The 13,445-nt window shown below is 35.1% G+C and overlaps 1 protein-coding gene across 1 annotated transcript in view; it reads left to right on the forward strand.

The window, feature by feature from the left end:
- Window positions 1–421: 421 nt before the first annotated feature.
- Window positions 422–13,445, forward strand: part of LOC144244159 (inactive N-acetylated-alpha-linked acidic dipeptidase-like protein 2) — a 348,840-nt gene continuing 335,816 nt past the window's right edge. Inside the window, exons 1-2 of the mRNA XM_077779388.1 lie at window positions 422–574; window positions 7,321–7,418. Of these exons, the coding sequence (XP_077635514.1) occupies window positions 422–574; window positions 7,321–7,418 (251 nt within the window). The remainder of the gene's footprint in view (window positions 575–7,320; window positions 7,419–13,445) is intronic.

The raw sequence follows: 13,445 nt of genomic DNA on the forward strand, positions 1-13,445 counted from the left end.
GTGCTGACTCAAGGGGCCAATGTAAACTGATTATGGAATACACTATTATCTATTTAGCCAACAGGTGTTATATTATCTCAGTTTTGGTGCAAACTAGAAGGATATGTTCCAGGAAGTGGTCAAGTTGCAACTGACAAAAGTCAAAAGTTCGTGGTGTACCAAGAATTGAAACAGGAGAGGTACCTAAGTCCTACTTTCTCAAAGTCCTACTTTCTCAATGTCATTTCAGCTGTGTTTTGAATGACTCTCTTAGCAGTCTTTAGTTTATTTTGAGTCTTCTTTCACACAAGGTTGGTGACCTTCTTGGTTGAAAGTGCAATGAAATTTTGAATGATGAGCAAATTAATAAATCTTGGTAGCCACACTCATCCAATAATCTGCTTTGTGGCAACTTTGCAGCTTGATCCTTCACTTGAGAGCGATGACACTGATTGAAACCGCTTGGTTAAAATTTCTGTTGGCAAATACCATCCACTCAGATGAGGACATTGCAAACCTGCTGTCAGAAACAATGTCTGATAATTCACATGATATCATAATTGGCCCTCAGCCTTGCCCATTGCAGAGCAGCGGTGTAAATGACTATACATTCATTAGAAAAATATGTTACCTCATAATAGTTTAAAGTCAAATCTCATCCACAGAGGTGCTTTGGTTGACTGTCAGTATGTTTGTATTTGTTGGTCATTTTTGTTTTGAAACTGAGTTTGAGTGTGATCGTGGCTCTTTGGACTTCAGTTGCCTTAACCCCACCATTTCTGTTAGTTCTGCAGAGGCTATGGTTTACACATTTTATTTTCAATTGGCCCCACAAGCCTTTGAGTCTGTGATTCCCATTTCTATTTGTTGCCATGATTTTAGGATGGTAGATCATAAGAATTCAGATAAAATCTTATAAAATCACATCATATAGCATAGCATGACTTCTTATTTTGTTAAGAGTGATATTATTTTCTAGTGTTCTTAGATAATTTTATTCAGACATTGAAGACACAACAAAGACCTACAATCATCCATATAAATAAGTAGCGATAGTCAAAATACTATATTTTGTTAGAATATAAATACATTTAAGTCATCCCCTGACGAAACTCCTTATTTTTCACCCAAGGAAGAAACACTTCTTGGTGGTGATAAAACCTGAGACAGATACAATTGATTGAAAAGTACTTGGGGGCTGACAACCTCAGACTTTCATTTTATGGAATATGAAAGAATATAGGATCTGTCATAGAGAACTGAAATGATACTTCTGATATCCAAAGTCCAGCTGAAAGACACTGCAGGTCAGCAGTGACTTATGTTTTGTTACTGTCGTGCATCTATAAGGTTTAGCCCACTTAAAGACAGGTTTGTTGGTGATTTCCTTTTTCTCAGGTTCAGTCTTTTTACATTTAGGTCCCCCCTTCCTCACCACATACACACATAGTCTATAAATGAGTAAGATTGCATATGTCTGCAAGAGTGCATGCAAATATTTCATGTTGAAATATTTATGGCAGTTGGTGTTAGGGTAATTAATGTTTGAATCTACAGTTCCAACTACAAAATGAGCCAATTGTAGCTATGATAGAACCATATTCTTACCTTCGTACCTTAACCTTTCCCACATAAGGGTTCAGTATACAAAAAAAATTGAATATAATAAATGTGTATTTATCATTCTACCAAGAAACAGCATTTATTTTTACTCAACTTAGTATCTTTATACATATTTGCTGCTTAAAAAAAAGAATTAGCTGGTCAGCAGCTGAATCTTTTTAATGGTACTGTGCGGCTGACAAGGTGTCAGGGAAGTGCCACCTTTGTAGGAGATAGAAGTCTGTCCTTGGTTTTGTGATGAGTGAACCAGAACGTGCTGACTAAGAGACCTGAGCAACCTCAGGATGACATGATGCCTAGTTCAGACCTGTGATGAGTTTTAGTAGGTAATTATTTTTGAAAGATTGCCAGACTGGTTTTGAACTCTGTCTGACATTTAAGGCCAGGAAACTTCACTTCTGGTAGTCACAAGTTTATGGCAGAAGAAAAGTGTGACTGGTTAGGTTATTTCTCGAATATATGCTTTTTTCCAATTACTTTACCACTTTTAGGACTCAGAAAGGATCAAGCTGCTGGTTCAACTTTGAACATATTCTGAAATATTATTTTTAAAAATTAACAGTGATGAAACAATTAACAAATGAAAGAAACAGATGATTTCTAGCAGTTTTCTGGGATTGTTTCTCATACAACATATTGCTAAGTATTGTGCCTCCAACACTTTAAGCACCCTGAATACCTTATATTTATGGAAATAGAAAATGAAAAAAAGTTCTAAACATTAATGAATTTATTTCTTACATTCTTTCTGAAACAATGATACACATATTAAATGATTCACTACCCTTTCTCCATATACTGTTGTAAGTGCTGATCTCAGGCAGATGCATGTCACATATATATTTTTAAAAATTACCTTTAGACAGAAAAATGATAAAACATGTCACCCAATGTACAGGACAACAAAGGTACAATTTCACAACAGTGGCAGGTAAAAATTCACTTGGTATTCATAACTAGAAATGATTTTGTTTCTATCTTTGAATAGCTCATCTTTCTATATGATGTATATTTCATACCCTTAAAACTATTAGATCTCTTGTTTTTCAGAGTAAATGACCAATTTAACTAGCATTTTCAATAGGCATATTTTCTAATTTTATCTGCTTTTATACCTCTCATGTCAGGTAGAAAAACATTTAAGTAATTCGTTTTTTTTTTCATCTATACCCAAGCACTGCTTAATGTTCCTCATGCTATTAGATTCATACTTTTGTATAGAATTGTATACATTCTTATATTTGTAGAGTGGAAGTTGTAGAAACATGAACGTATAATCTCTTTCATATTCAAATGTTAACTGTTCATCTGTATTTTTATGGAGAGTTATTGTTCTGACTGAAACCCAGTCTTTGCTACATTTTTTCCCCTGAAACCATGCATACAGTGAAGAGCATAAAAGACATTCATCTGAAGTGTAGAGATTACTAAATGTTTCTTGTTTATAGCAGTGTAATCATCAGGAAAGTTTAGGTCTAGAACATTCCCAGCTTTCCGCAAATCTACAACCCCATTTTTGCATCTTATACTTCTATAAACTGCCTTCTTACCTGACATAGTCTCCATGGTGACATATACCTGGACTTTTGTCACTACTGTACCTTTAGCATATAGCTAGAATATGAGAGTTACTCAGCAAGTTTATTTATGAAACATAAAAACTTTCAGATGTGTATTAACTGAAATGAAGAATTGCTTAACCACTGCAGTACAAAGGTATGCATTTTCTCAAAGATCTCAGACATCATTTCTTTTCAGAAGAACAAAATGCCCAGTCGCTAGACCAATTACCATTGCTTCTCATTACAACAAAAGAGACTCTTCTCTCAGTTCAGAAATTGTATACTGGGCAAGAAGGCAGAGAGATATCTGAGTGGACAGTTGGGGGTGAAGATGGGGTTGAGGAGTTCAGCCCATGAGGAGGGTGAGGAATATTTGACCAGAACTCATAATCCAGAAGTTTCCTAGACTCCTTCTACTCTCTCAACTCCCACCACTTTGCAATCAGTGTTAGGGATTCTGTCTACTAAATAAGTTCTAAATCATCTGGGTTTTTTTGTTTGTTTGTTTGTTTGTTTCCATCTCTACTCTCTCTGCCCTGGTCAAAGCCAACATTAATTCTCAACTGAAAGACTCTCAAATGATCCCACTGCTTCCTGTCTTATAACTTTCAATCCATTATCTGATATATTATAAACGAATTTTTAAAACCCCAAATCTGATCATGCTACACTCTTCTATATAAAACTTTCAGTGCTGTTGTTGTTCTTTAAAATTTGTTACTCTTTAAAAATGATAGTTCGCGGGGTTCCTGGGTGGCTCAGTCAGTTGAGTGTCTGACTTCATCTCAAGTCATGATCTCATTCATGGGTTCGAGCCCCGCATCGAGCTCTGTGCTGACAGCTCAGAGCCTGGAGTCTGCTTCAGATTCTGTGTCTCCTTCTCTTTCTACCTCTCCCCTGCTCATGCTTTGTCTCTCTCTCTCTCTCTCTCAAAATAAATAAGCATTAAAAAGATTAAAAAAATAAAAATAAAAATGATAGTTCACTATAGTATACATGTTTCCATATGATTTTTTCCATACTCAGCATGTTTTCAGATTTGTTTTGATTGCTTAAGGGGACATATTAAAATACAGAGTATGGATTGAAAGGGCTTAGCTAAATCAAATTCATGATATTTGTTCCCTCTGGAGAGGGATGGAGAGAGAGGGCAATAGGGCTGGAGGTAGTTAAGATGACATCTAGGCCATACAAGTATGGATAAAAGTATTACCTATATTATCTTCTGGGAGGAACAGAGAGGCCTAATGATTAAATTTCTCTGAAAATAAAGGCAAGATCTTTTTCATGACTCTGTGACCTTCTTTTACATTATTTCAGTCATGCTTGACCCCTTTCGCTTTCCCATATGCACTTTATTCCTTCTTACCTTCACATATGTGGTTTCTCTTGCATAGAAGGTTTGGAGATAATAGGAAGTATGGGCCCTATCCCACAGTGCTAATAGTAGTGAAAGTAAGTGAAGACACTTGGGAGGAAAATCTATCAGGAAGCAATAAAAGTAAAAATTCCCATATTCTCTCACCCAGAATCTATTTCTCCATAACAACCTCATAGAAACCCTCACACATGTACAAGTGGATATATGAACAAGAATATTCATGAAGGTGTGACTGCAGTAGCAAAATTTATAATTGACCAGATAAATTACAGAATATCAGAATTAACAAATATTGTGCAGTATCCAAAAACGGATAAAATAGATCTCTGCAAACTTACATGATAAAACTCTTTAAGACATCTTTGTTGAGTGAAAAGAAATACCATACTTACATATATTACAGTTTTTCAATTAAAAGCCAGTGAAATAATAATAATACACAATTGGTTTTAAATTTTGTATATATGAAGGGCACCTGGGTGGCTCAGTCAGTTAAGCATCCGACTTCGGCTCAGGTCATGATCTCACGGTTCCTCGGTTCGAGCCCTGTGTGGGGCTCTGTGCTGACAGCTAGCTCAGAGCCTGGAGCCTGCTTCAGATTCTGTATCTCCCTCTCTCTCTGACCCTCCCCTGTTCATGCTCTCTTCTCCCTCTCAAAAATAAATAAAAACATAAAAAATTTTAAATTTTGTATATATGAAAGGAATATAAAGTTTAAGATATATAGGGTGGTGGTATGGGGGCTAAAAGTGAGGCATGACCAAAATGGCCTTTAGCTTTATTTGTAATATTCCTGTTTTTGTAGTAAAATTGCATTAATGTATGCCATTTGGATAATTAAAAAATTAAAGTCCCAGGATGCCTGGGTGGCTCAGTTGGTTAAATGTCTAACTTCAGCTCAGGTCATGATCTTACAGCTCCTGAGTTTGAGGCCTGAGCTGGGCTCTGTGCTGATGATTCAGAGCCTGGAGTCTGCTTCAGATTCTGTATATCCTTCTCTCTCTCTGCCCCTCCCCCTCTAATTCTCTGTCTTCCCCTATCTCTCTCTCTCAAAAATAAATAAACATTAAAAAAAAACTAAAAAAAAAAAAGCCCCTTCCACCCACAAAAGAGATATAAAGATTATTATTTTATGATCTTTTTATTTTTAGTATTCTTATTTTATATTCTTTGGTCTTTGAATCACACCTTGAGAACCAGCAATCTAAATTACACTATTTTCTAGTAATTAATCTGCAAATTTTAGAATAACTGTTATGTTACTTATTCTTTGAGTTACATGTATGTGTACAGATGTGTGTATATACATATGTGTGTGTGTGTGTGTGTGTGTGTGGTAACATTTATATGCATGTTAATTTGGAACCTAAAAGCAATTAAGACTTTTTAAAAGTCTTTTATGATTTTATTTTGAAGTATACTCTAATTGAAAGTATTAAGCATAGAACTTAGACATTTCAATCTCAATATTAAAGAGAATCTTTCGTAGTTTTCGTTCTAATTTCTATTCACATTATTAACTAAATTGTATGGAATTCTAGTTTGTCTTCCAGCCAAAATTAATATGATGAGTCTCACCTATGTTATCATCGTACTTATATTTTATTTTTATCTTTGTTATTCAGAGGTTGACTCAAAGAATAACCATAATTTTTTTTTCCTCTACGCATATCATTTCCCTCCTGAGGCTTTCCCATGTCAGGATTATGTACATTGCTAAACATATAAGATTAGCATAGAAGTGGGATTCATGAAAATTTGTCATAGCTATATTTAAAAAGTCTATGCGTTTTGGGGTGCCTGGTAGCTCAGTTGGTTGGATGATCAAATTTGGCTCAGGTCATGATCTCACAGCTTGTGAGTTCTAGCCCCACGATGGGCTCTGTGCTGACAGCTCAGAGTCTGGAGCTACTTGGGATTCTCTGTGTCTCCCTCTCTCTCTCCCCATCCCCTGCTCATGCTCTGTCTCTCTCTGTCTGTCTCTCTCTGTCTGTCTCTCTGTCTCTTTCAAAAATAAATAAACATTAAAAACAGTCTATGCATTCCTTTGTCAATAACTAAAGCAGAAATTTAGAGTGTTGAATCTTAATACTATGATACGGTATTAGTGTGACAGTTAAATTTTTAGAAGTTCTTATAGCTTATGAAGAACTATTAAATTTTAATATCAACATTGCTTCAACCTAGGTTGTATAGATATAATATGTAACCTTATAAATCTAGCATGTCATTGATATTTTATTGAAACATGAAATAATTTTGAAATTTCAAGTAGTTCCAACAAATCTTGAATGTATGCAGAAAGTAGCTGATGTCTTTTTTGTTTTGAAAAATGAATTTGACTTGAATATAACATTCTAAAAATAGCCATCTTGCTTTCAGATGATTTATATTTTCTTTGAAACAACCTTGTAAGTGCATTACTCTTTTTGTTCATTTTATACCAAAGGTACTAGGAAAGTAACCATAGAGTATCCTATTATCTGTTTGATTTGTGTATCTCAGTATACTCCACAAATTGGGCATGAAGCTCAGGTGTTTATTTTTTTTCCATGAGAACCTCAAAAGAATGAAAAGAAGTATTAGCAGGACAATATGCACTATCAGAAAGAACAACAAGAAATCACATTGGGGGAGGGTTATTGGGCAGTATATGGATAGTATTTGTCAATGGAATAATATGGCTCATTTATATTGTAACTATTCTTCTGTGGAGCTCAAAGCACTTTATGGGCGCTCTCATTAATCCTGAAGCCTCAGCTATGTATTTGGCAGCCTTTGTCCTCACTTTATGGCCTAGGAGAGAGCAGTTTAAAGGATGTCACTGTGCAGGCATTTGCAAAGTGTTTCGAAAACAACCAGTGGGGCGAACTGTAATGTGAACTGGTGAGAAGGACTTTTTACTTTATTTATTTATTTATTTATTTATTTTATAGACTATTATTTAAAAGTAGTGATTGCCCAATGAAGCCGACTGCTATATATAATTATTTAAAATATTCCGACTTTTCTTTGCCTCCAGGACACTTTTCCTCCTGACTCTGTCTGTGTCACTCATAGAACTTTCATTCTCCCACACACCCAGGATTGAAACCTTAATTGCTTTCTGTACCACCTCATTGCCAGTGTTCTGTTCAGTGGGTTGCTAAGTGTTGACAATTCTACTTTTTCACTCTTTTTACATGGCTCTTTACTTTCTGCTTCTAGAGACATCCTGGTTTATGCAGGTATTACTTCTTGTTGAGAAACTGTTATAGCTTCTAACACTTTTGACACCAGACCCTTAACTTCAGGGTCTAAAAGAGGCAGACACTGAGCCCACTTCTGTTGCTTATCAGCTACGTGAGTTTAAGCATTTCAAAGTTTCTGAGCTTCAGAGTCATTTTTGTAAAATAGAATTAACAATAACTAGGTTAAAAAATTGTATCATCATATATAAAGTGTGAAAATGCAATGAGGCAATATATGCTAAATACAAGTGTCTTGAAGAATGGGATCTATTTTTGGTGTTATTGTATTTCCCCTTTTCCCTTTTCTTTATATCACTTTAAGATCAATATTTCTAAAACCCACTTTCATGGTACTAATTCCCTGCTCAAAACCCTATCAAAGTCCCTAGGGCTTACCTAATATTCTCCACACTTCTACATCCATCATCTACAAGGTCTATCTCAACAAAGATTCTATAATCCTAGCCCTAATCTACAACATATATGGGAATCTCCAGTTAATATTGGCTGCTTGCTATTCCCTTTTCACACCTTTTCTTTCCTATTACAGCCCATTTAATCATGTTGATTCTTTTGCCTAGAAGTATCACTCTCATACATATTTTCTTTACAGTTTGAAACTTACATGTTGTATTAAAAATCATGTCAAAGCCGGGATCATTTGACACCAGCTGCAGCTAAAGAGAACAGTTCTAGTAATTGTTGTTAGTGCTCTAGCCGCTACTTTGAAAGTAACTCTTATTTTCCTGTAATGAGTCAAGAAAACTCACTTCATGGGCCAAACTCTGACATGCTGACCGCTGACTGGTCATGGGACCCTGCTCTTCCACTCACCCATTAGCAGTTTATTTTTCGCTTCCACCGAACTCATCACTGTCTTTTTCAAGTATCAGTCTCTCCCTTATTTCGGAAATACATATCCTCTCCAGGCCTGCTGAAGCCTTTTTGCCTTGCTAGTTCATTTCACATACCCTGTTAAAGACCATGGGTTTCCTGACCACTCTGAAATCCTTCTATTCCCTGAATAGTTCCAATCACAAAACTGGACATTTTGGATCGTCTGTCCCTTCTCATATCTGTTGGGCTCTCTGTTCCAATCCCAATCCAACTGCCACAAAAATGCAATGATATAGAATTGCCAATGGGGATGTATTCTTGCTTAGAACAACTTGTGGCCACTTAACATCCCACTCATTTTCGACCTCTTCTAAGAAACATTCATAATGTCGACTAAGAATGACCAAAAAGGTTCATGGTGTGTAGTGCAGGGTGTAATGTTACATCTTTGGACTTTAAGATTATTACATGAAGAAGCTAGAAAGAAAATTTAGGCCAAAGTGAATAATTCTGAATTTTGTTCAAGCTCCATTATCATAAAAAAGCTTTTAAAAGATGACTGTGCCCAGTGCTATTTGAAGTCTTACATATAAGCACTAACAACGACACTGGTCCTGTCCTCACAGTACACCCTAGCTTATTAACTATACTAAGCATAGCCGTGTCTCCCATTGTGTCATTACAGCCTTTTCTGTGACTTCAAAGAAGACTTAATTTTGGTGAAATAACCTTTCAGTACACTAAATATATTACCTTAGTAAGAAAATAGGCAAAGCATTATATCAGTGGGGTTTTTTTTTAATGTTAATTTGGGTCTCATTTCATAAAATACTTGCAGGAAATGTACATACAAAACAAATTGCTAAATTACATTTGCCAAATTATAGGGCTTTTCAGTCAGAAAATTTTCACACATCTAAATTAAGAAAGAGAATTATTAATAGAATATTTTTGACTGGAATTTTGTGTAGAGGCAACTCAAGCGGGCTCGATGTGGATTTGATGTGAGTCTTGGCACGGGGCTCGATACGGGGCTCGATCCCATGAACTGTGAGATCACGACCTGAGTTGAAATCGAGTCAGTCACTTAACCAACTGAGCCACACAGGTGCCACTCTGTAGAGATAATTCTTGATGATCAATCTGTGGTTTATTAAAAGAAGGGAATTTTTTTTTCCATGGCATATGTTTAAAATCTCTACTTTTTCTTTTTCCTTCCGGGTGTTTCTTCTCCCAGTATACACCATTACAGCAAAATACTGGAGTGATAATTTTCAAATCATAACTCTATGTATGATTATTAGTAAAAATAATTTTAATTGTAGTGTAAGAAAAATGATAAGCCATGTTGGAAATTTATGGACATCTTTCATATTACCCTTTCCACATCTGAGGGACTTTTCTGCAATGATAATGAGATATTCACCTCAAATTTAGATGTAACCATCTAAATGTAAAGAGCCTATTTCAACACTAAGATGAGAAATATTTATATTAAATTACTGTCAGGATTATAAAGCAGCATATGACATTTTGAAACCCATTTTGGAGAGGAAACTGTTAATTTATTTACATTCCCATAGACAAGTTTAAAATCAAAACTTTAGAAATTGAAGTCCTTAGACATTACATACATAATGAGTTTAAGGCTGCAAAAGAGGTGAAAAATGTTCCCAGAGTCACTTCCCCTTTAGAGGAAGAGTAAGAACCAGATGTTGGTCTCTGGACTGAGCCAGGGTCCCTTTCTTGTATCAGTGTTTCTATTTTCAGAAATAGAAAATACACAAGAATCTTAGAAGATCTGGGAAGCACTGCATATTTGATAGCTCCTTTAATCTAATATCTATATCAGGAGAGCAAGGGTTAATTATTTTCTACTTTTATTATCAAAAACATCCAAAAAATAAGTAAATCCAGAAATAAAACATTGGTTTTCTGCCTGTTCATCTAATTAGCCACATAAAATAATGTGTTCCTGTTACAATCTGGTATGAAGGATTTTATTGTAAATTAATGGTTGTGTACTTTCACAACAACCAACAAACACATCCTCATAGTTTATTTGCTATCTTTTGAAAAATGCAAACTACACTGTTTCTAAAACTAGAAACTTTGCAAATCATTCCGATGTTCATACCCTTCAAGTTTGAGATGGGAAGCTTCTCGGGGGAATGCCTCTGAAGAGGATTGCTTTGCTTATATTACATGTAATGTGCAGATGGCCAATTATTCCAGTTATGAATCTAGACTACTCTCCTTGAAGTAAAGAACAAACTAGATATTTTATCTGTCTCTTAGTTTGTTTTTCTTATGATATAGTTTATGGTTTATTTCCAAATTGTCATGTTCTTGGAATGCTTTAGGGAATGAATAGTCTGAGTAGACAAATGGTGAATACAAAAAAATAGAAATATTTAGACTTTTTTTTTCTAACGTTTTATTTATTTCTGAGAGAGAGAGAAAGAGAGACAGTGTGAGCAGAGGAGGATCAGAGAGAGAGTGAGACACAGAATCTGAAACAGGCTCCAGGCTCTGAGCTAGCTGTCAGCACAGAGCCTGACGCGGGGCTCGAACCCATGAACCGTGAAATCATGACCTGAGCCGAAGTTGGACGTTTAACTGACTGAGCCACCCAGGTGCCCCAGAAATATTTAGACTTTCAAGGAAAGGGAAATCAGTTCTCATATCATCAGTCATTCCTCTGAAATAGAATTAAGAAAATATTTGTCAATATCTGAATGTTGCCACTGCCATTGTACATCTGAATATTCACTTAAAATAACAAACTTACCAACTGAAACTCAGTGACATAAAACCCTGTGCCAAAGGAAGTCCTGTTTCTTGAGTAGAAAGGAGCAGACTACAAAAATGCTTTAAAGCGCATGCTGTTAATGATGACCACCATCTACTTGAAGCATAGGAATGGACTTTGAAGTAATGTGGCAATGTGTTGGAAAGCCATTTAAAAGAAAACAAAACATGTAAGGTATTTATAAAAATATTTTCTCATAATTCTCTAAATAATAGTAAATGCAATTATAACCTACCAGATTTCAGCTAACAATTTAATTAAATAGTGTGCTTGTGTCCTGTATACCAGCCCAAATGAAGCATAGCACCTCATTTAACTGCACATTAATCAAGACTTTTTAAGACAATAATAAAAAACTCTTCTTTATTTGAATGTCTATGGCATCCACAAATATATGGAAGATCCAAGCATATTTGTTTGAGGGGAGAGAATAATGATAATTTGTATTTTAATGCCCTGTGCCCCAAATAATTTCACTTTACCAATATAGATCTAGAGTTTATATATCTAACCAGTAAAGAAAAATATCTTTAGTGGTGGGAAAAGTCATGAAGGAGCTGTCAGCTCGTGCTGAGCCTGTGTCATATTCATAATCAATAACTTTGGATAAACTTACTGGAAAGAGAGAGCTCAAATTAAATTAGCAAATATTAATATAAATATTAAAAACATTAACAGATTTTTCTTGTATACTATTTTAAAAATAAAACTATACATATTCTCTATGCTCTTTTAATAGCAGATTATAGAGATGCTTTGTTTTATAAACAAGCATGTTACTTTCTATCCCCTTTATGACTTTTTACAACACATTAGCTAAGTGTTAAAATACTGTGATAATTACTAGGGAATATGGCAAGATGCTTTAGCTTAGGAGAGGACCAATGAAATGAGGAGATGAGACCATCTGTGTCTACAGTTTTAGGGTTTTGTGATTGCAACTTTTATATCATGAGTCATGAGTTTTAGGTTTATGATCAGACAAAAAAAAATTATTCACTTGCACATCGGTCTGATCATTCATCCAAATGATGCTGCTTTTACTGTGCAGTGGGCTAAGCCATGGGAATATAACAGTGAATTAGCCCCTGAGAAGCTTAAACTCTGGTCAGTGAGCAGAAAATAAAAAAGAAATTAGAACAGAACAGTGTTTACTAAATATATAAATGAGGATATATGTGGGGGCACACGCAAGGACATTTAAGATTTGGGTAAACAGCCAGCTTTTAGACCTACAATTTATATTAGTTTGAGGGCAGGCAGGAAATATGATGTAAATTAAAGAAACAATACTTCATTTTAGCTATGAAAATGATTATCAATACAAAACCCTATATGGTAAAAATATATCCATGTGTATATGTGAGTGTGGGTGTATGTATGTATGTATACACAGAGACACCAGGAGAACAAAGGAGGCCCAAGAAGACTGCATAGCACAAAGAATTTTTAAGTGTTAAATATTTCTTTTTTAAATAATAACCTAAAGAACACAGTACTGAATTTCACTAGCTTGAGGGAAGATGGCGATATTCATAACCAGTAGGTTATGAGATACTGAAATAATAAAAGATCAGCTGTATTTACAAGGGCAACAAAATGACTAGCCAATTTAGTGCACTGGTCATTTCAGGGAAATAACTGTAAATTTAGTGAGCTAAAATAAAAATGAAAAAACATTTGCGCCAGTTATTTAATGGTCTGATTTCTGTCAAAGTGGCAGTTCTCTGGAGAAAGTCAAATAAAATATTCTGGGATAACATCACTGATATCAATGTGCTCCTTTGCTGTTTGGGTCTTTCTCTAAAAGTACAGCACAAAATGCTTTTGTTTTGTTTTTTTAAGTCTCTGCTTTTCAAGCTCTCTGATTGCTTGGTTCTCTGGCAAGTAGGCAGTATTTACATTTTAGGTTTGTGAGTCTTCAACTATAATGAATTAGAATTGTTGAAAACCAAGGGGAAAAAAGAAGTCACATCAGTTAGCTATTGTAATATTTATTCATGGCTGAAAACTGTTGTAAA

The sequence above is a fragment of the Crocuta crocuta genome, unplaced genomic scaffold, assembly GCF_008692635.1.
Source record: "Crocuta crocuta isolate KB4526 unplaced genomic scaffold, BGI_CrCroc_1.0 scaffold1028, whole genome shotgun sequence".
Taxonomy (NCBI): domain Eukaryota; kingdom Metazoa; phylum Chordata; class Mammalia; order Carnivora; family Hyaenidae; genus Crocuta; species Crocuta crocuta.